This window comes from Rhinatrema bivittatum, chromosome 7, assembly GCF_901001135.1.
Source record: "Rhinatrema bivittatum chromosome 7, aRhiBiv1.1, whole genome shotgun sequence".
NCBI classification, from domain to species: Eukaryota; Metazoa; Chordata; class Amphibia; order Gymnophiona; family Rhinatrematidae; genus Rhinatrema; species Rhinatrema bivittatum.
Genome location: NC_042621.1, coordinates 288,331,713 through 288,352,485, shown reverse-complemented (window position 1 = coordinate 288,352,485; position 20,773 = coordinate 288,331,713). Strand labels below are relative to the sequence as shown.

General features: G+C 45.2%; 1 protein-coding gene across 1 annotated transcript in view; it reads right to left on the bottom strand.

Annotated features, from left to right (window-relative positions):
* RBM20 (RNA binding motif protein 20) overlaps window positions 1–20,773 on the bottom strand; it is a 272,827-nt gene that overhangs the window by 88,877 nt on the left and 163,177 nt on the right. Inside the window, 4 exon segments of the mRNA XM_029610357.1 lie at window positions 8,917–9,011; window positions 9,118–9,179; window positions 12,942–13,414; window positions 13,416–14,149. Of these exon segments, the coding sequence (XP_029466217.1) occupies window positions 8,917–9,011; window positions 9,118–9,179; window positions 12,942–13,414; window positions 13,416–14,149 (1,364 nt within the window).

The following is a 20,773-nucleotide window of genomic DNA, read 5'->3' as shown; positions in this document are numbered from 1 at the left end:
CCGTGAAAAAGCATCCAACACCAATCCCCTGCCCACTCGGACCAGGGACCAGAAACGTTCCACTTTCCTATTCTCCAGGGAGGCAAACAGATCTATGTCTGGAGTCCCCCACAGGCGGAAGATGCGGTTCGCGACCTCCTGATCCAAGGACCATTCGTGGGGTTGGAAGGCTCGATTCAAAATGTCTGCCAGATTGTTGTCCATCCCCGGAAGTACATGGCTCAGAGGAAAATGCCACTCGCAAGGGCCCAGAACCAAATCTGCACTGCCCCTTGGCAGAGGAGGTATGATCCCCCTTGCTTGTTCAAATAACACATCGCCACTTGATTGCCTGCTTTAACTAGGACTACTTTGTTGGTTAAGTGCTCCTGGAATACCCATAGGGCATAACAGATCTCCCGCAGCTCCAGGAAATTTATCTGGAAATGCTGCTCCTGCATGGACCAATGGCCTTGGGTACTTTGGTCTGCAACATGGGCTCCTCAACCTGTGTGAGACACATCTGTGGTGAGGACGATCTGGGGCTGAGATACCCAGAAAGGCATCCCCTTCTCCAGGTTGGGTATGGTCTTCCACTGCATGAGAGATCGCCGAAGCAGAGTGGTGACTAAGATGCGAGCCCAAAGATCCTGGGTGGCTTGGTGCCATTGTGAGTGCAATGTCCACTGTGCCCTGTGCATGTGTAGCAGCGCAAATGTTGTGACGTGAACCGTTGCTGCCATGGGCCCCAAAAGGTGCAGAAACTGGTGCGCTGAAATGTGAGGGCAGGAGGAAATTACCCTTGCCAGGGAAGCAAGAGTTAGTGCTCGGTCCCGGGGCAGGAAGGCCTTCCTCTGGACCGAATCGAATCTGGCCCTTATGAAGTCCAACTGTAGGAACAGCTGGAGATGGAATTTCTGGTAATTGATTAGAAATCCCAGGTCCTCCAGAACACGAATGGTGCCATGTAGGGAGCGCAGCGCCCCCTGCCTGGAGTTGCTCTTGATGAGCCAATCATCGAGGTAGGGGAAGATGTGTACCCCTTGCCTTCTGAGGTATGCCCCCACCACTGCCAGGCATTTTGTGAAAATGAAGGGTGCCAATGCCAGGCCGAAAGGCAGCACCCGATACTGATAGTGCTCCCCTTCTACCATGAATCGAAGATACTGCCGATCTGCGGGAGAAATGGGAATATGGGCATATGTGTCTTTGGGATCAAGGGAGCAGAGCCACTCCCCATCTCTGAGAAGGATCAGAGTTCCCAATGAGACCATCTTGAATTTTTCTCTTACAAGAAAACGGTTTAATACCCTCAGATCTAGAATGGGGCGAAGTCCTCTGGTTTTCTTGGGAATCAGGAAATACCTGGAGTAGAACCCATTGACCTGCTAGCCTGGCAGTACTGGTTTGACTGCTCGAGCCATTAAGAGGGTGGAGAGCTCTACATGAAGTAGTTGCTGGTTCTTTGAACATCTCTACCAAGGACACAAAAGAGAATGAGGAGGAATCTGTTGGAAATGCAATCTGTACCCCTTACTGCATGATGGAGAGGACCCATTGGCCTGAGGTGACTGAAATCCACCGGTCAGCGAAGAGCTGCAGACGGGCCCCCACTGGGGGGGGGGGGGGTGTCGGTGTCCTAGGGTAGGGTGTGCTGGCTCAAACCCCCTCGCCACCAGTCAAAACCCTTGGAAGCGTTCTGGGGTGGGGCAGGGGCCGGGCAAGGGCACATGGTTGCCATGCCCTTGGTCTAGCTGGTGCCTACTGGGGTCTTGCTTGGGACAATACTTTTGTGGCCAGTAGAAAGGGCGCCTTGTGAATTGCCTGGGAGGCTTCTTGCCAGAGAGTTGGGTATCCGAGGTGCTGGCTGACAACTGCTGAAGGGTTTCGTAATAATCCTTCAGCTGTGCTACAGCCTCCTGAATCTTGTCCCCAAATAGGTTCTCCCCTGTACAGGGGAGGTCTGCCAGACAATCCTGAACTTTGGTACTGAGGTCAGAAGCGCAAAGCCAGGCCATGCGATGAGCTTTAATGCCGGCTGTCACAACCCTTATTGTGGTTTCAAACATGTCATATGCGGAGCAGACTCCGTGTTAGTTACACTCCAGGCCCTGTTGAACTACCTCCTGGAAATCGTCCTGAAACTGTTATGGAAGGTTTTCCACCAAGTCTTAGATCTGTTTCCAGAGGTTTCTGGAGTATTGGCCCATATAAAATTGGTAGCAGGCAACCCTGGCTGCCAACATTGAGCTCTGGAATACCCACCATCCAAAAACGTCCAAAACCCTGAGCTCACGGCCCGGGAGAGCTGAAGAATGAGTCCGGAGCCTCTTTGCCTTCTTCAAGGCCGATTCCACCACTACAATTTCTAACATTTTATGCCTAGAATCCTGCTCTGTTAAGAGCTGGAAAGGCACTGACTCTTCCATGGCCTTCACAAATCCTGCAAACGCAAGATCCTCTGGTGGGGACTTAGGCCTCTTCTCTGTGCAGAGGGCTTGGAAGGCAAGTCCTCAGAATCATCTGTGGAGGAAACTGATGCCTCTCCCTCTCAGGGATTGTAGGGGGCATCCTCCTCAGTTTGGAAGCCCGGAGACACTTGAGGTGGAGCCCCCACCAAAGTATTAAGCCAAGACCTTAAAGGCCTTAGAAACATCAGTGGGACCGAAGTAGGCACCGGAGGAATCCGGAGGCGCATCGGCACCAATGGTCCCATAGGCATTGAGAGTGCTAGGTGAATCGAGGGCACCAGCTCTGAAGGCCCCTGGAGGGCTAGCACCGGATGGGGTGTTATGCACAGCCTGGGTGCCGTCGACCCTAATGGACCTTTCTCGCCCGAGGAATCACTCACCGGAATTGGAACTGGTGGAGGCAGCGGCGATGCACCCTTCGATGGTAAAGGGAATTGTGGCATCAGAGCTGGCTGCGTCGGTAAGACACCGAGCAGCAGGTCCAGCCGCTCCAATAGAAGCACAAGCACCAATGGAGTTGGCTTCTGCGGCGGTGGCAGTCCCGGTGGAACTGGAGGCTCGATACCTTGCAGGGCCCAGCCAACCGCCAGCCGCACATACCTCTCTCTAACTCTTTCTCAAATGCTGCCAAGGACAAGACAACTTGAGGAGGAGGAGGCAGCGGAATCGGATCGCCTCCAGAACCATGGTGGGGGGGGGGGGGGTACTGACCCCTTCACCGGTATTGGTGGGGATATGCGAGGTTCCTCTGGTTGTGCAGAGGGTACAACATCCTCTGGACGGGACCGCTTCAGGGGAGGCATGGACGACATCGGTGCCTTACCATGGTCCGACATCTTTGAGGATGAAGACCGATGCCAGTGCTTCCTGGACTTTTCCCAGTGCTCACCCCAGTCCTTACCTGGAGCCGAGGGAGAAGGAGAGGAACCGGATCTGTACCATGAGGATATGGACCTTGCTCGGTCCCCCACTCCTACGCCTGGACCGGAACTCGGTAGGAGGCACCGAGGGGGTTGTCGCCAAGACTCCTTTATGCGGAGTTGAAGACCTGGACGCTGATGTTGATGGCTCTGATTTCTTAGTGCCAAACAGCTTCTCATTTTGTCCAGGCATGCCCGACAACCCTTGGGAATCATTTGGGCACAAAGATCATAGCCACCAACATCATGCGATGCCCCCAGGCACAGTACACAGACCTCATGGGGGTCTGTGACGGACATGGTCCGGGGGCACTGGGGGCAACGGTGGAAGCCAGATGAAGCCATGGAAAAAAGAATGCAGTGCCCGGTCAAGGCCCGGCAGCCACTGGGAGGCAACACTGTCAGTAATCAACCGCAAACTACCGAGGAAACTTACCGATACTGAGAAAGAAAAGCCCGAAAACAAGCGGAGAGACCCGACGGGACTCGTGAGAAGAGAGAGAAAAAAGTTGTTTTCCACAGCAAAAAAGCATGAGCTCCATAGCCGCGAGGCTTCAGCTTTGCAGAAAAAAGACTGAAGAGGGTCCCTGCGTGGATGCATGGCTAGTGGCATGCTGGGTCTGCTCAGTATGTCAGTCAAAGTTTCTAGAAACTTTGATACAAGTTTTCTGTGCCGGGCTCCATCTGATGATGATATTACCCATGTGTGAGGACTACCATTCTGCTTGTTCTTGGAGAAGCAAAAATCTCTTAAGTGGGTAATGAAATCATAAACGCTTTTATGTGCTTGAGTTTTTTGTAGTCATGGTGTTCTTGCCCTGGTTCTTCTATAGTGGCTTTTAAAGTGCTGTGCACTTGTATTTTGTAGGAAGGGTAGTACTTTTACTTCTTAACTCTGGCTATATTTCATCTACTGCAGTCCAGGGACTTGATATAGTCGGTGCCTATATCAGACAGCCTATATTGGACATCATAGGTAATTACTGCAAAATGTTAAATTTGTGAAACTGTTTTTTTCTTTTATAACTTACAGGTTGATAAGGGAGAAGCAGAAGTCTCCAAACCACCAGAAAGCAAGTGGACAGATGACATGGTGCTTTTCCCTTTGTAAAGCCACTACTAGAATAACAATTATTTAGTTATTTTGTGTCAGGTTTTTACTATGTTGAGTTCTACAGAGACTGTGATGATGCATGAAGTGTGCTTGAAAGTAAAGCTATTACTGAAATTAGTATACCAAATACACTCCCAGCCATTGGTAGTATCATAATGTATCTGAGAGAATTTTTTGAGTGATTGTTATATTGTATACTAGCTGTACCCTGCCACACCTTGCTGTGGCTGAGCCTGGTTAAGTTGAAAAAACAGAACAGAGCAGTAAAGGTTACAGTTTGTGTGTTTTTTGTTTTTTTTTACCCCAAATGAACAGCACCAGCAAAGAACAGTTTAAATATGCAAACACACCTTCCTGGCCCCCCCCCCCCCAACCCGGCGAAATAGAGCAACCCACGCTACAGCCCCCCTCTCGGGAGATGTGGAGAATGAGTGGCCCCCCCCCTGTGAAAAACGCGCCGCGGAAAATAAGAACGGTCCCCCACCGTGCTCCTCCCCGGCTACCTGTTTAAACTGCCAGCCGGTGGCGAGGGTGTGTGCTAGGGTTTGTTCCGCCGGCTGCCATGTCGCAAAACTTCACCGGTGAAAGTGGTGCGTCAGGATTCCTGACCTAGTAAGGGCAAATGCCCGCTGAGGATATGGTGCCGACGGGCTCTTGCCCTTACTATGTCACATGGTGTAACGACGTCGTTGTTGTCTCCGTATAGCATAGTAAGGGCAAGGTCCGCCGGCGCCATTTTGGTTGCTGGCATCCGACGGCCCTACTGAATGCGATATGTCCCGGACCGTTCCTGTGGTGCCAGCGGAGAAGCACGGACTTGTATCAGGTGTAGTGTGTGATCGGAGTGCAGTGTGTGGGTGGGTGGAAGAGGGTACTTTAATTTAAAATCGGAGGGTGTGTGAAATGCGTGGCTTCCCAATGTAGCAGCCAGGAATTCGTGTTTTGGTGTGTTTTGAGAGGGTGGGTGAAGTAAGTGACATTGGCAGGCGTGTGGGTGGAGGTGTGTGGTGTAATGAGTGTGGATTTCTGTGTGTTATGAGGGAGTGTGAATGAAAGACAATAGCCCTGTGTGGGGGTGGGGTGTGGTGTGTGTGTGTGTGTGAAAGGTGTAAGAGGTTGCGCTTGCGCTGACGGCCACCAGATGTCGCTGTTTTGTGTAAGCAATTTTTAAACTTGTATTACCTGTCACAGGTGCGACCTATATGTAATGTAAGTGTATAAGATCCTTCCCGTATGGGAAGTGAATGTTGTGTGCAAATTTGAACGCATTCGGTTAAGCGGTTGGCGAGATTAGCGACGACGTACAAACCATTTAACATTTTTATTTATATAGATAGCGATGTTCATATCAACTACAGTACTGAGGATGCTTAGGTCCTTTAGATTTTCTAGTATTTATCAATATTTGAAATGGTGATATGATAATATGGATTTGAATGCTCCTACTACTACTATCACAGTAGTAGTAAGCAGCCCTGTACAAAAGCACACAAGGGACAGTTCCTCATCCACAGAGGTTACAATCTAATCAAGACAAACATATAGGGTTATAGAGATTTTGGGAATTTCATTTATTAAGAAAACAGTTAAAAATCGATAAGGCTGTGAGAGAGATAATCAGGAGTTAAGATTTAAAAGAAGACTTGAAATGATGGGGTTTTAGACTGGACAAATACAGCCAGAGAGGGAGCATTATGTACTGACTCAAGAAGTCCATTCCAAGCATACAGTGCTGCCAGGTGAAAAGCAAGGAGTCAGCAGTGGAGAAGGGCATAGCTAGGAGTGACCTGACTGATGAGCAGAGCTCAAGGAGATGCAGAATGAAGGCTTTCGTAGGTTAGTAAGAGAAGCTTAAACTAACTATATGCAGAAATGGATAGGAAGCCCATGCAAGTGCACTTGAGAAGAGGTGCAGAAACTTTGATTTTATTTATTTATTTATTTAACTTCTTTTACTATACCGACACTCAAGACCAGGTCTTATCGTACCGGTTTACATTAGAACAAGGGGAAAAACCAATTAACGTATAAGTGGAAAAGAGAAGTTACATTAAAACAGGGAGATTAAAAGATAAATCACACAGCTGAATGTTGGATAGATTGTAGTAGAGAGAGCTGGTTCATCAGTAGATCTGTGAGGAGCAGGTTGTAGCAGTCTAAGTGTCACGATTTTAACTGCTAGGCAGTCTTCCTGCACCCTCACTGGGCCACGCTCTGCCCTGCTCTAGCCACTACCTTAAAGGCTGCATGACGCAGCAAGGCCAGTCCTTTAAAATTCTCCCTTACAGATTCCTCAGTGTCTCGTCATCGAGTCACCTTGGCTCCTTGCTTTAGCCAGTCTTGCCTTGTTTCCTGTGTGGCCTATTACTGACCTTTTTGCCTTGCTTTGTTTCCATATGGCCTTAGCGGCTTTCTTGCCTTGCCTTGTTCCCTATGTGGCCTCATCCCTAGTTCTTTTTTGGGCCTCCCAGTGGCCCTCCTTGTCTGTTAGCTGTCTTGTCTTGTATTTACCTCGTCTTTCCATTGGTTTCTGTGCATACCTTGCCTTGTTCTTGTGTTCCTGTCCTGTCCTTGTCTTCCCAGTGGCCTTCCTGCTTCCCTTGGTCTCCCAGCAGCCCACTCCATCTGTATATTTTTGCCTTGTCTATGTTCCAGTATGGCCTGTTCAGGATTTCTTGTATTGTTCTGTGTGTTCCAGTGTTCCTTGCCTGCCTGTCTGTTTGTCTGGTTCTCTGCGGGTATTTCAGTGGCCCTTCTGTTCCTGTGAGCCTCCAATGGCTCTCCTGTGCCTTGTCTAGGCCTCCCAGTGGCCTATCTTACTTGCCTAGACCCTGATGTGCACCCCTGTTTCAGTTTAGCCCACATTTTAACCTGTTCCAACCTGTGTGTGTGTTACCTTGTTCCTACCTGTGTGTTTTATCCGGTTCCAGCCTTGTCTCTCTGTGCTCCTGCCATGCCTAGCCTTGTTCCCTTGTCCTGCCTTTGCCTTACCTTCCCAGTCAGCCTTCCTAGGACTCATGATTATTACTGACTCGGACTGTCTTTGGATCTTGCCTCTGTTTGATCTCTGCCAGAACCATCTTGTACCCAGACTCTGACCTTGCTTGACTGCTGCCAGCCCTGGCTGGTTTGCCATGCATTGTGCCGGAGAAGTAATGCTGGCCGCCAAAACCTGAACAGACAGAAGACCTTGCTCTGTTCTCTTATAGAGATCTATATTGCTCCTGCTGGGGAAATACCTGAATCCAGCTTGCTTAACTGTGACACTAAGTGGGAGGTGATGAGAGAATATATAAGGGTTCTGGTAGTGTGTTCACAAAGGAAGAGACAGATTATGATGATGTCATAGAGAAAGACAGGACATATTTTAGCAGCATTTTGGATGTGTTTAGAAGAAAGAGAGGAGTCAAAGATGACCCCCAAGGATAGAGGGGACTGGATGACAGAAGTACTGGTAGGTCATTTAGAAAGTGTACAGTGTGCAAGTGTGAGTATGAAGTGAGACTGAATGAATGTGTGTGAAAGAGTACAGATGAAAATATAAGGAAAGCAGGCTCAGATTATAATGAGAAATAGTCTGTATGGTATTGATGAGATTTTGAGTAAGCCACAGTGGTTTTTAAGAAGACCAGCACTGCAGCCCCTAAATAGGGAAAGCGGTACCAACCCTTCAAAAGTAACTTCTGCAACGGAAGCATTAAAAACAGTGTAAGGTTACTTAAAAAAAACCCCAAAACCATTAGGGGCTGTGAGATGGTCAGTGTGTAACTATTTCTATTTTTTCCTCCAAGGATAAAATAGTTTTATAAATTTTTAAAAATTGCTCCAAAAATTGGAAATAATGGGAGCTCCACAGCTGTGGTCATGCTTTGGCCTGGACTAACGCCAGCCCCAGGCAGGAGTTACTTTATGCAACGGAGGGCTGTTTGGGCAAATAAAAGATATGTAAGTAAATGTGTGTATCTGGGTGACTAGATGTGGGTAGGCATGTCTGTGGGCAGAGTGGAGGGCATAAACATAGCGTCTGTGGCTGCTTCATCTCCGGCACACTCCAAATGTATCTTTTGGGGCTGTGACATACCTCTTTTTCATACCAAATGTTTTATGAATATCATCTTTTATGGCTGGCAAAACCCCAAAATGTACCACTATTTGTCCTCCAGAAGTCATGATTTGTGGTGAATCGAGCCCACAGACAATACAAAATGCACCAAAGTGCTTGTTTGGAAAACATGGACTGCAAGATAAGATATGAAGGTTACCAATTTAAATCACACTTTGGAATTCATCTTTTCAGGCTGTATTTATATCCACTATTGTTTTGTACAAAATTCCATAACATAAATAGCATGATTTATTATTGTAACTTAAACCAGTTGCATTTCAGCTTATGCACTCAGCTGTCCAGTATGTGGGATATATTTTAAATTACCTTCATTACTAGAGGTGTTAAAAGCCGCAGTGTTATCCATCGGTAAGCACAGCATTCCTTCTGGGGAACTGGGCACACACCTATCACGGGTGCTGCTGAGAACAGCAAAACAAATCTGGGTTGGCATTTTAATTACTTGGGCACACACTAAATTAAAACAGAACATGTTGCAGGTCTGGAATCTGGTAAGTCCACACTTACTTTTCAAAGAAGACCATACAGTTTTGGATATGCATTTTCCCTTTAACGTGCAGATCCCAATCCTGCTCAAAAAATGAGAGTGGAATGGTAACAGAAGAAAAACCAAGGCAAGATAAAGGTATTCTATTGTAATGCAGGCGCTTGACCATGCTATTTTTTTTCTCTTTAAATACACTTTGAAATATGTACTTCTCCCATAGAGTTTTAAATTACAACTTCATTTTAAAAATAATTAAATCTGCACAATACATCACAGTCTGACACAAAGGACTTAAACTAGAATATTGACAAGTTGTTTATTATACAGTAATTAACATTATTCTTTGCAGTAATATTATTAAACAGGCATTAATTACATATTGCCATCAGCATGAAACTCATTGCATACAGTAATACACATGGTGACACATTCCTGACCCCCGGAGGATATAATCTAAATGTGGGAAGCAAAGAGGTCAAATTTCGAAAAACCCTAAAACAGATAACTTATCAGGGATATTCAGCGGGATAAACATCCTGGTGAATATCTTTGAATAAAGTTATCTGGATCAACCTATCCTGATAACTTTGAAACCTAACCAACTATGTTTGAACATCGAGTACAAGCCTACCTAGTAGTAGCATCCCCCAAAACAATGCGCCTTGTCAATACAAGGAAAAGAACCCTTTGCTCTAGGGAACTCTATCCCACCCCACATTTGACTAACCCAATATCTATTATCCTTCAGAAGACTAGTAAAAACCTGGCTTTTTGAAGCAACTTTTGGTTCCAACCAGTGATCTGACCCTTGAGAAACTGTACGGCGATACCACTCAATCCTCTGCACAATACAAATCCTGGCTTTTGAAGCAGCCTAAAATAATCTACACTACAAACCTTACAAACTTCCTATACAGTAACCCATCTATCTCTCTATGCAATGTAAACCCATCCAAACTACCTCCTAACTATAAGGATCTCCTACATTTGAAACCTTCTGAAACTGATTAACCAAATTGTACTGTATTACACTGACCCCAATTAATAATCTGTATTGCACATTACCATTCTAGTTAATTGGACTATCATAGAACACAATACCCAGTGGCTCCCACTTGTAACGCATATTTATATAATGCACCTGCTGTACCGATTTGTGCAGTGCACTATGTTATGCCATAAATGACAATCCTTCTTTTTCAATTCACTTTGAACTCCTTGGTTGGTAAAGCCCTTCATAAAGAAACAATGATGATAATGATAATGAAATTGCTATTTACCCAGATAAACAGCTTTAAAAGTTGTCCTCTCCAAGATTGAACAGGGGCAAATACAAACCCACACAGGCACACATTCAAAAGACGCAATACAAGAAAGGGTATGACAAAAGGGTCACAGGGCACAGAACAGACATTACACTCCAATAAGCCTGAAGACACCAAATGCTTACCTGCACTTTCCACAAACATTTTAAGCAAACCCTACACACCTTAGTGCAGCTAATGTCCTCCTATTCCCTTCTCTCAGCACCGACTCTGAAGGCATGTGCAAAGCAGCCTATTTGTTTTTGCCAACAGTAGGGACTGGGAAGCAGAATAAGTTGTTTGCACGCATGCCCGCAAAGCTGCGCACACAAGTTAGGCAGTTGTATCAAAGGGGGTTACGTTACTGCTTGAGGCCTGCTGCACATTCATGCACTCTCGTGCTGAGTTACATATATTTTTAGCGAATCATACCAATCACATTATTACTCCCACATGGGGGGGAGGGGGAGGGGGAACTGGTTACAGACAACAATCAACATGGGCCCTGACTTTTACAGTCTGGGGTACTGACATGGAAAGCTAAGGGAAAAAGCACAGGACGGCTTTTATGGCCAAGTCCCAAACCAAAGAACGTCGAGCAGCATTGAATTATCAAGAAGGTTCCTCACCCAATAAAAATGTTGCTAGCTGTAATTTGTTATGGCTTTGACAGTTGCTTGGTTTTGATTGTAAATACTATTACCCTTATCATAAGGTTTGGGGGTAACTGCACGGAGCGGCAGATACTTCCATAAGAAGCTTGCTGGGCAGACTGGATGGGCCATCTGGTCCTTTTCTGCCATCATTACTATCGGGCCGATTCAGTAAAATGCGCAGGAGAGCCGGCACTCCAAGGCGAGCGCCCGGTCTCCCGACACGTGCCCAGGCCACTCTCCTGGACGCGCGATTTTGTATTTAAATGGGGGCCCACGGTCATAAGGAGGAGCTAGGATCACTAGCGCGTCCCTAGCGCCTCCTTATTGGCAGGAGCGGCGGCTGTCAGTGGGTTTGACAGCCGACGCTTAATTTTACAGGCATCGGTTCTCGAGCCCGCTGACAGCCACGGGTTTGGAAAATGGACGCCGGCAAAATTGAGCATCCATCTTCCAAACCGCAAACTGATTTTTTTTTTACGATTTTTTATTTTTTTTTTTGGGGCCTCCGACTTAATATCGCTATGATATTTAGTCGGAGGGTGTACAGAAAAGCAGTTTTGTCTGCTTTTCTGTACACTTTCCCGGTGCCGGACGAAATTAACTCCTGCTCTTTGGGCAGGCGTTAATTTCTGAGAGAAAAATGTGCGGCTTGGCCGCACATTTTACTTTCTGTATGGCGCGGGAATAACTAATAGGCTCATCAACATGCATTTGCATGTTGCGGGCGCTATTAGTTTACGGTGCGCTCAGCCTGGGCGCACCGTACTGAATCGGACTGTATGTTACTAAGAATATTACTATGTTAAGAAAAAAAGAGTAATGTGGAAACTTGCATGGCTCTCGTGAATTAGCCCCTTAATATTAATTGTAAAACACCAGTTTTACTTCTGCTATTTACACTATCACAGGAGTTCAAATGTGTTTAATATGCAGTAGATTTAATATGTGTTTTAAATATTTTAATACTGCTATTTTATATGATAACAATGTTATCGTTTTATATGAAGTTTGTAAACCGTTGTGAAGGCTCGTCTAAACGATGGTATAAAAAAACCCCAAAAATAAAAAATAAATAAAAAATAAGTAGCTTCCATAATTTCTAACAACTTTATCCCGCCAGCAGTGGTAATGCACAAATGCTTGGGTTCTATTTTTTTAATATGCGGAAATGTTCATGAAGTTGGTGAAGTTAAGCACAAACAATGGTCTTTATGCACCTTTTGCTGTGGTGTCCAGTTGTCTGGGTGAACACAGCTCTTTGAATTTAGAAACCAAGCAAAAAGAAGCATGACTGGGATAAGTGTACCCATGCAACCTGTAGCCTGAATATTTTAGTTTTCTCCATTTTGAAATGAAAGCTCTATACCTCTCGGTCCTACTGAACGAGCAAGTGAGATTTGTTTGCATCTTTCAGCAGGCACAAGGGAAAGGCTCCGTCTTTAAAGGAAGTAGTAATGCAAACACTCGACTCAACAGAAACTTAAAAATAATACTTAAAAAAAAATGGCTGCAGTGTCAACATCACAAAACTGTAACACCGTAGAGTAGGAAACAGATGCTGCATTCAAACATCTAGGACAGTGCAACTACTTCAGTGATATAAGGGGATCCTGCTATCACCAGCCCAGGAACATTAAAACTAAAAGAAAAACATTTTTTCTTGTCCCTTTTTGGGCCTTTCCCAGCATTACCTTTTCCCCTTCTTTTTCTTTAAAATGAAAAGGAAGATCCAGTTAAAGGAGAGGGATAATTTAATATTGTAACTGGGTTAAAAAACAGTTTTAAAATAATGGACTGCATAATCCACTCACATGCAAGTTTATATAAATTATTTTTCATGCACTGAGGCTATTTTAAACAAAAAGAATGATTTGAAGGCATTACCTTTAAGTTGAAGATCCTTTTGTCACATACGGTGCAGACATGGGGAAGGTGAACAGGCTGTATACCATTCAAGTCATTTAGTTCAAGGGGCTGGAGAGGTCTCATTGACAAATCAGATGCATTCTGGGCTTGCTCTTTGTTCGGCATCACTGGGGAACTGGTGAATCCCTGCTTGCTATTGTTAAGCTTGCTGAAAGCTGGTGGGCCAGAAGGGGTAAACTTTGTGTCAGTTGTTGGTTCTTCTGGATTGTACAGATCATTTCCTATTTTGTACTGCTGACTTGTTGATGGCCACATGCTGGAGTTGGGCGTAAGGTCAGGTTTATTTTGGCTGGAGAAGCTGAGTGTGTTTTCCCCACTGGTTGGTTGCTGTTTTGAGAGACATTGAATTTGTCTCTCTTTTCTGACTCCCGTGTTGATGAACATTTGTATGTTGCTCACCAGGAAAGGGCAAAGGTTGAATGCCTGCTGCATGCCTCCCAGTGGAATCAGACACGTAGCAGTTCTTTTGAAATCCAGGTTGGCTGTCCTGTTTAGCGTATCCAAAATGACCTTCAGAGGCAATCCCCGAGACAGAGCCTGCATGGGACACACTAGGCATGAATCCATGCTGTTTACATTGCTCTTCATCAGGTAGGTATATTTGAGAGCCAAATGCTTTTGATTTATTATAGTCATAAAGTCCACTGATAGCAGGTGAGGGTCCAGTTGTATTTAAGCCCATTACAACAGCTTGTTGGCCAGATGTCTGGGGCATTACATTTCCAAAAGGATGCATAGGAACAGTGTTTGTTGTCTGATTCTGCATGCCTCCAGCATGCCCCATACCTACGCCTACTCTTGGTACCACCGAAGGATTCTGTGCAGGAAAGGGCATTCCACCAGTTGGAAATCTAGTAGGAGGCATTCCGGGTGCAAGCTGAGGCCCACCAGCGTGACCATGAGGAGTGCCAAGCATGGCAGCATTTTGCAATGGGTTAAAAAGTGGCTGAGCCATGGCCACTTTGCACAGGACCTGATTCAGAACGCTTGCGGCTGCTGTGTTGCTCGTTACTCCTGTCTGGGCCAATTTTAGCCTTTGAAGAGTGAGCTGGGCTTGAAGCTGAGCGAGCTGAAGGCTGGCAGGAGATGGGAGGAGAGGATTCGGGGTTCCTCCGCCTAACTGAGTGCTGACAGAGAATGGATTATTGTCCAGAAGACTGGTAGCACTGTAACAAAACAGAAGTTTATTTAATTAACATTAAAGTTAGCATTTGAAAGTTGTTCCCATTGATTATTTGTCAAATGTCTGGAAAACTAGGCTTCCATCCCATCAAACCCAACTATTCACATAGGCCAATTTGCTGAAATAGTTGACAACCAGCAATGTGCTATTAGACCATGCAGACTATAGTAAGTAAAGTGAATTTGAAATATAAGGAAGTGAAAAGCAAATATATTTAAGTTAGCCAGCAGTAAACAAAACATACTGCTATACAATGCCTCAGTCAAAGTGCTAATCAATATGCATAACATTGTTTATGTGCCTATTCGGAGAGCAATGCATTTTGGATCTGAATAATGGTTACAAACATTAGCTAACGTTCTCTACAAGGGTGCCAAATTTTTGCTGTTTGCCTAATACAAGGGAATCTATTTTTCAGCACTTGGCATCTTCATATTTCAATGCAGCCATTCTATGCCAGAGTGGGCCAGTGAACGAAAACATTTTGTTTGCTATTTCGTATTAGCCTGCAACACAGAATATTCTATTGATTCAGAAAACTTAAAAGAAAACATCAGGTGGCTGCAGAAACTGGGGAAGTAAACTCTCACTATGCAAGAACCTTTTGGATCTCAGTGAGGTTAATCCAATAACATCACAAAACGACAGTCTTAATAGTTTACACATAACATGTATCAGATGAAAGTGCTTGGCAAAGCTGAATGAATGAAAGCTGAGAAAGAGAGAGAGAGAGAGAGAGAGAGAGAGAGAGGGGTCATCTCTGAATCTACAAATGCATTGCATGAAATCCCACTCATTGTAAAAACAACCTGCAAGCACAAACTCAAGAGAAAACCAATTTAAATATCTTTGTGCATAAGTAGAAATGTGCTTCAAGTACAGCTGGCTGGAATATACTGTACAAGTGCTGTGGAAAGTTGAGAACGGGACATTATGTTGAGGGGGGTCTCATAAATGACCTAGAGGTCAAAAGCTCATTTGATATAAACATAAATGGACATGGTGACTATAGTAATGCTGGCCAATGACATACCTTTTCTTATTAATTAGTGGGACTCTTATTTGTACAACAATGTACTAGAATTACATTATCCATCTGTTCATCCATCTTACCAGATATTTTTGTATCCCTGTAAACTGATGCATGATTAAGGAACTAGTTACTTTCAATAATATATCGTTTTCCTCGGTATATATTTCAAGCCATTTTTTTTCTACTTTCAACCTAAGTTCAGAGGTGATCAGAGGAAACATTTATGGGGCTGTGTAGAAGAGTAATCTCATCTATATGTAACATTGTTCTAGAAATACAGGAGCACTTGGCATTTGAACATTCATGGAGATCTAGGATCCAATATTCAAAGGGGTTTGGCTTCTAAGTTGGGCCTTTTGAAAATTTACTAGGGCTGCGTGCCTAAATTTACAATCCTAAAAAATGGGTGGCTACAGGAGTGGATTTCTGGCAGAAGCCTAAATTTAATGACTCAACTCTTATTTAAATATCGGCCTCCTAGCTTCAATCACAGTGTTCAACAAGTTTGAGTTACAAAGATGTCGGCATGAAATTAACAGTCATGAAAGAAAAAATGCATAAAGCCAGACAAGACTTCCAAAACTAAAACTACAGACAATATATGTGGTCCTAGGATCAGCCTTATTAACCACCTATGTATCTGCAAATCCTGAATTTACTATACATACCCATGGAGAGCAATCATACTTGTTCATTAAAGGATCCCAGATGAAGGCTGTCAGTATTACACAGTACTATTCAGAAAGGCTTTTGGTCTACCTACAATATACAGTCCAACGGACCTAACTTGGCCTAACCAAGTCTGAGCTATTGCTTCTGGGAAGTACTGCACAATCAGGAAATTCAGTGTAGCCTGAAATGTTCCTAGGATCAGAGCTTCCTGATTGTGCAATACTTCCCAGAAGCAATTATTCAGTCCTGGTTAGGCCAAGTTAGGTCCGTTGGACTGTATTGTGGATAGACCAAGGATAGACCAAGGAGCTTTGCCGAACAGTACTGTGAGATACCGACAATGATATTTCACACCAGGGTTTAAATGCGTCATCTGATTAAAATTCAAATGTAGGTATTTGTTTACAGTTTTAATGTTTATTTTCTACAGCACCTAGTTCTCCTTTTCTATGGGAATGGTAGCATTTGTAAATCTGTCGAGAAAAGGAGATACTGTTGCTGAAATGCATATATGACAGTCATGGTGTCCTGCATGCACAATTTGTAACATCCATCAATACAACACAGTCACTGCACCTCCTTCAGCAAAGAACTTCCCGTAGTGCGTTCTTACTTTGTGTCAGACACCTAGAGGGCCATATTCAAAAGGCTGGATTTTAAAACTCTGGTGCGCATAAATCCCGGGGTTTACGTGCGTGGCCGGGCCTTACGCGAGAAGGGCCAATTTTCAAACGGGCACGCATGTGTAAGTGCCAGGGCCTTAAAAGGGGGTGGTCCAGTCCAGGGGGCGGGGCTAAAGGCGCCCGGTACTGCGGCCATTTGCCAGGGTGCCGGCGCGTGCTCCTTTGCAGGAGCAAAACGTGACTTAAAAAATGGGGGGGGGGGGGGGGCTAGAATAGGGGGAGGGTAGGATAGGGGAAGGGAGGTTATGGTAGGGAATTGGGAAGTTCCCTTCTAGGGAAGGCCCCGATTCGTCACCACGTGAATTTGCTAAATTATACCCCCCCCCCCCCCCCCGTGCATGCCGACCCAGAATTTTATAACATGCGCACGCCAGCGCACACATGTGCGCACATGGATGCGCGCATATATTTTTTTTAAAATCTACCCCAAAGGCATTTAGTGGGATAACTTGTAAGTTATTTGGATAAATACCTACTTTTGAATATCTAGGGCACTTATCTGGCTACATTTTAGCTGGATATAAAAGAGATGTTCTTGGGATGTTCAGGGGCGGAGTTAAGTTACCTGGCTAACTTGGCCAATTTTAAGCTGTATCTGGCTAAATTATCTGGCCACGTGTGGCCAGATAATCTTGGACGTAACTGGCTATATTCACAAGAAAATAGCTGGCTAAGCAGCCCAGTGGGAAGAAAGAAAAAAAAGGAAGTGACGCAGCGCCCTATGGCCTGATTCTCATACCTGCCAGGCCGAGCCCCCCATCTCCCCAAACTCCTTCTGGCAGACTTTCAAAATAAAAGTGGCATGGTCACTCGGAAGCCTCCTCTCCGCCCCCACCCCCCCGGCCAGGATTGCAGTCGGAGCATACCACGATCCTGGCAGAAGAAAGGAGTTTGTGAAGGTACCAGGTGGTTGGGGGGCGTTAGGGTTGAGGTGGAGAGAGAGAGAGGAGGGAGGCATTGATTTCTTATTTTTGGTGAACTAGGGAGAGGGCTTGGAGTTAGGCCACCAAGCAGCCATGCCACTTTAAAAATAAAAGTCTAGCTGGAGGGTTTTGGGGTAATATATTCTAGACTTATTTTTAGATTTTTCATAATTTGTTTGCTAAAATATAAGTAATCTCTAAATGCCACATGGCGACTCTTCATGTTCCAAATCTGGCTGTGCCCTCTGTTCATAAGGACAGCTTCCTCGAAATATACTCCAAAAAATTAAAAGGGCAACATCTCAACAGATTTATGAAACATCTTTTCCTAGTAGGAGCAATTTTGCATTTTCACTTAAGAAACACATATTAACAAAGGAGACTATGATGAAACGCCTACTGCTGCCAATTTTGATGCATCAATGACATTGTTTTCCATCTTCAGCTACACAGATTTTGTGAGGGGATACATTTTTACCTCTTTGCAGATTATGGGTGGGGGAGGATAAGGAACACAGGAGCGCACAGCAGATGGCTTGGGGGTGATTTCCAAAATGCTATCAAGTACTACCATGTGGTTCCATTCGTATTCTACTGGCTCTTGTCACAAAGACTATTTACAGGCTCTTTCTTACAAACCACTCAACTGGGAGTGAAAAGAAACATACCAAAAGGAGTAGATGAAGAGCCTGGTGATCCTCAGGATGAATTGTAGCTGCATTGTCCACACATTTGGGTAGATTTTCAAAGGCCTGTGCGTGTAAAACGCGGGATTTAAGCGCGCGGCTGGGCCTTGCGCATGCTGAGCGAATTTTCGAAGGGGCCCGGCCATGCGCATAAACCCCATAATGCACATAAGTGCCAGGCCTCGTCGAAGGGGCGGGCCGGGACAACGCCATTGATCGCCGTCCCAGAGACTCGCTTGCCGGCAGCCAGCCGGCGCGCACAACTTACTTCAGCTCGGGAGCTGAAGTAAGTTGTAAAACAAAGACAAAAATAAACAAAAGGTAGGGTTCAGGGGTTGGGGAGGGGAGGAGAGGGGAAGAGGGAGGGAATTTAGGTAGGGGGGTAGGGAAGTTCCTTCCCAGTCCATTCCTTAATTGGAGCGGACTGGGAGGGAACTGGGGAAGGTCTGAATGCGTTGCCGCGTGGAAATTGCAAGAGTTCCCCCCCCCCCTTGTGCGTGCCACCCGCATGGATTATAAAATCCAGCACGCATGTGCGCAGGGACCACAGATTTTCTAACATGTGTGCACTGGCGTTCGGCACGTCCATGTGTATGCGCCGGGAAGCGTTCGAAAATCTACCCCGTTGAGTGTAAGAGGCAGGCAACATACCTTGATGTTTCTGCCATGTGCTCTCAGCCTCTTTGAATAAAACCAGCCCTACTGCCAGAGCCTGAGGCAAGTACAGGGGAATATTTCGAAGGCATGCCTCAGTGGTCCCAATAAAATTAAGACATCTGAGACAAGAACTGAAATTCAGCACCAATGAAGCATAGTCAGACACTAATCTATTCTTAGTTAAAGCAGTTGTCTGGGTATGTGCAACAAACTGGTATCAGTCTCCTGACATTTATATAACACTGGCAGGCTTATCTAAAATTGTGTTAATCCCAAGAAAACTGACCTTACCGACTCACAGAAATTTACCAGGGTTAACGGTCCCTGCAGTTTTCCTGTGAACCATAATTCCAAAGTCATATTTCTACTATTCGTATTTCACATTTGAATGGACACCATTGGGAGTTTTTTTAAGTTTATAACTGAACCAATTTTGCAGATCCAGCAAACTCAAATGAATACAAACTCAGCCAATGCTCTATTTAAGCCAATTGACTACAATTTTATTCTTATAGTGTAACCTTGTTGAAATATGCAATACAGCATAATACAGTAGACCTCAGCATTGTGTTGCATTTCAAATTTTTCAGACATCCATTAAAATATTTACAGAGACGATAATTCTCAAAGGGGTGCACAAGCGCACACTGACGCGTGTGCATTGGCCCCCCGGGACATGGCAATTTTATAATTTGTGTGCACATATGTGTGGTTTAATAGCCTGCACTCCCCCTAGTTACCCCAGACCCTTTAAATTCCTCTGAAATGACTGGGGAGTTTTTTGTTTGTTTTGTTTTAAACTTACACCTCCTCGATAGCAGAAGTAAACTTACATAGCAGTGGACCTGGGTGTGCACAGAGGTGCATAAGTATTTACATGCACATCTCTTGGCCACACCCCAAAATGCTCACACCATGCCCCCTTTTAGAAATCTAGTGAGACGTGTAAGCTGCAGGAGCACGCACACATCTGGGCAGTTTTTAAAATTTGGTGGGCGTGCATAAGCCAGACATGCGTGCGCACCCCCTCATTGATGTGCACGCTGAGTTTTTAAAAATTCACCTTATAAGAGAACAGGTAAGATGGCGTTTGATGCAGTGCCCTGCAGTTATTTACTGTGATTCTATGTATCTGACCTTATTGGAGTATACTAAATCCCAGCTGATACATGTTTGAGTGATTTGGCTGTAGATTGAAGTACTTGGCTTGCTGTGTGAACATGGATCTCATGCACAGTGAGAAGGGACAGATTTACTTATTCTGTTATTTTTAGATTAAAGTTGTTATGATGACTGTATATTACTAAAAAAAAAGGACTCTATCCTCGAAACCTCATGCTTTAATAAATGAGTTCATCCATAAGGTGCCATCCGACTTGTCATTTTTGATTCATCAGACTAACACAGCTATCTCTGAAGATTTTTCACTGCATATTACTAGTCATATATATATATATATACTAGCAACTGTACCCGTTCTACGCCCGGGCGGCGAGCCTTTTTATTGTCACATAAGCTCTTGTATGGAAGCGTTAGCTAAAAAGGTAAAACTAAATTGTTTTCACCCAGGGCAAGGGGCATGGAGGCACATTTGCTAAAGCCAGGGCTGGCAAAGTTTATTTACCAAGCTGTCTCGCATTCCCCCACACCCCCTCTCCTCTCTCACACATACATTCTCTCTCACCGGCATACCCCTCCCATCATATAGGCTCCCTCTCTCTGAAACCCACACTCAAGCATCCCCCCACCCACCCTCTCTCACACATACCCACCCACCCCTCTTACCAACCATGCTCTCTGTCACCCCCCCTCTCTCTCACACACACATTCTCTCTCACCGGCATCCTCCCATGCTCTCTCTCACACCCTCCTGCTCTCTCTCACCCTTCCCTCCCCGACACACATTCTCTCTCACTGGCATGCCGCGGGACCCGCGCCATTTGCGGCGAAAAT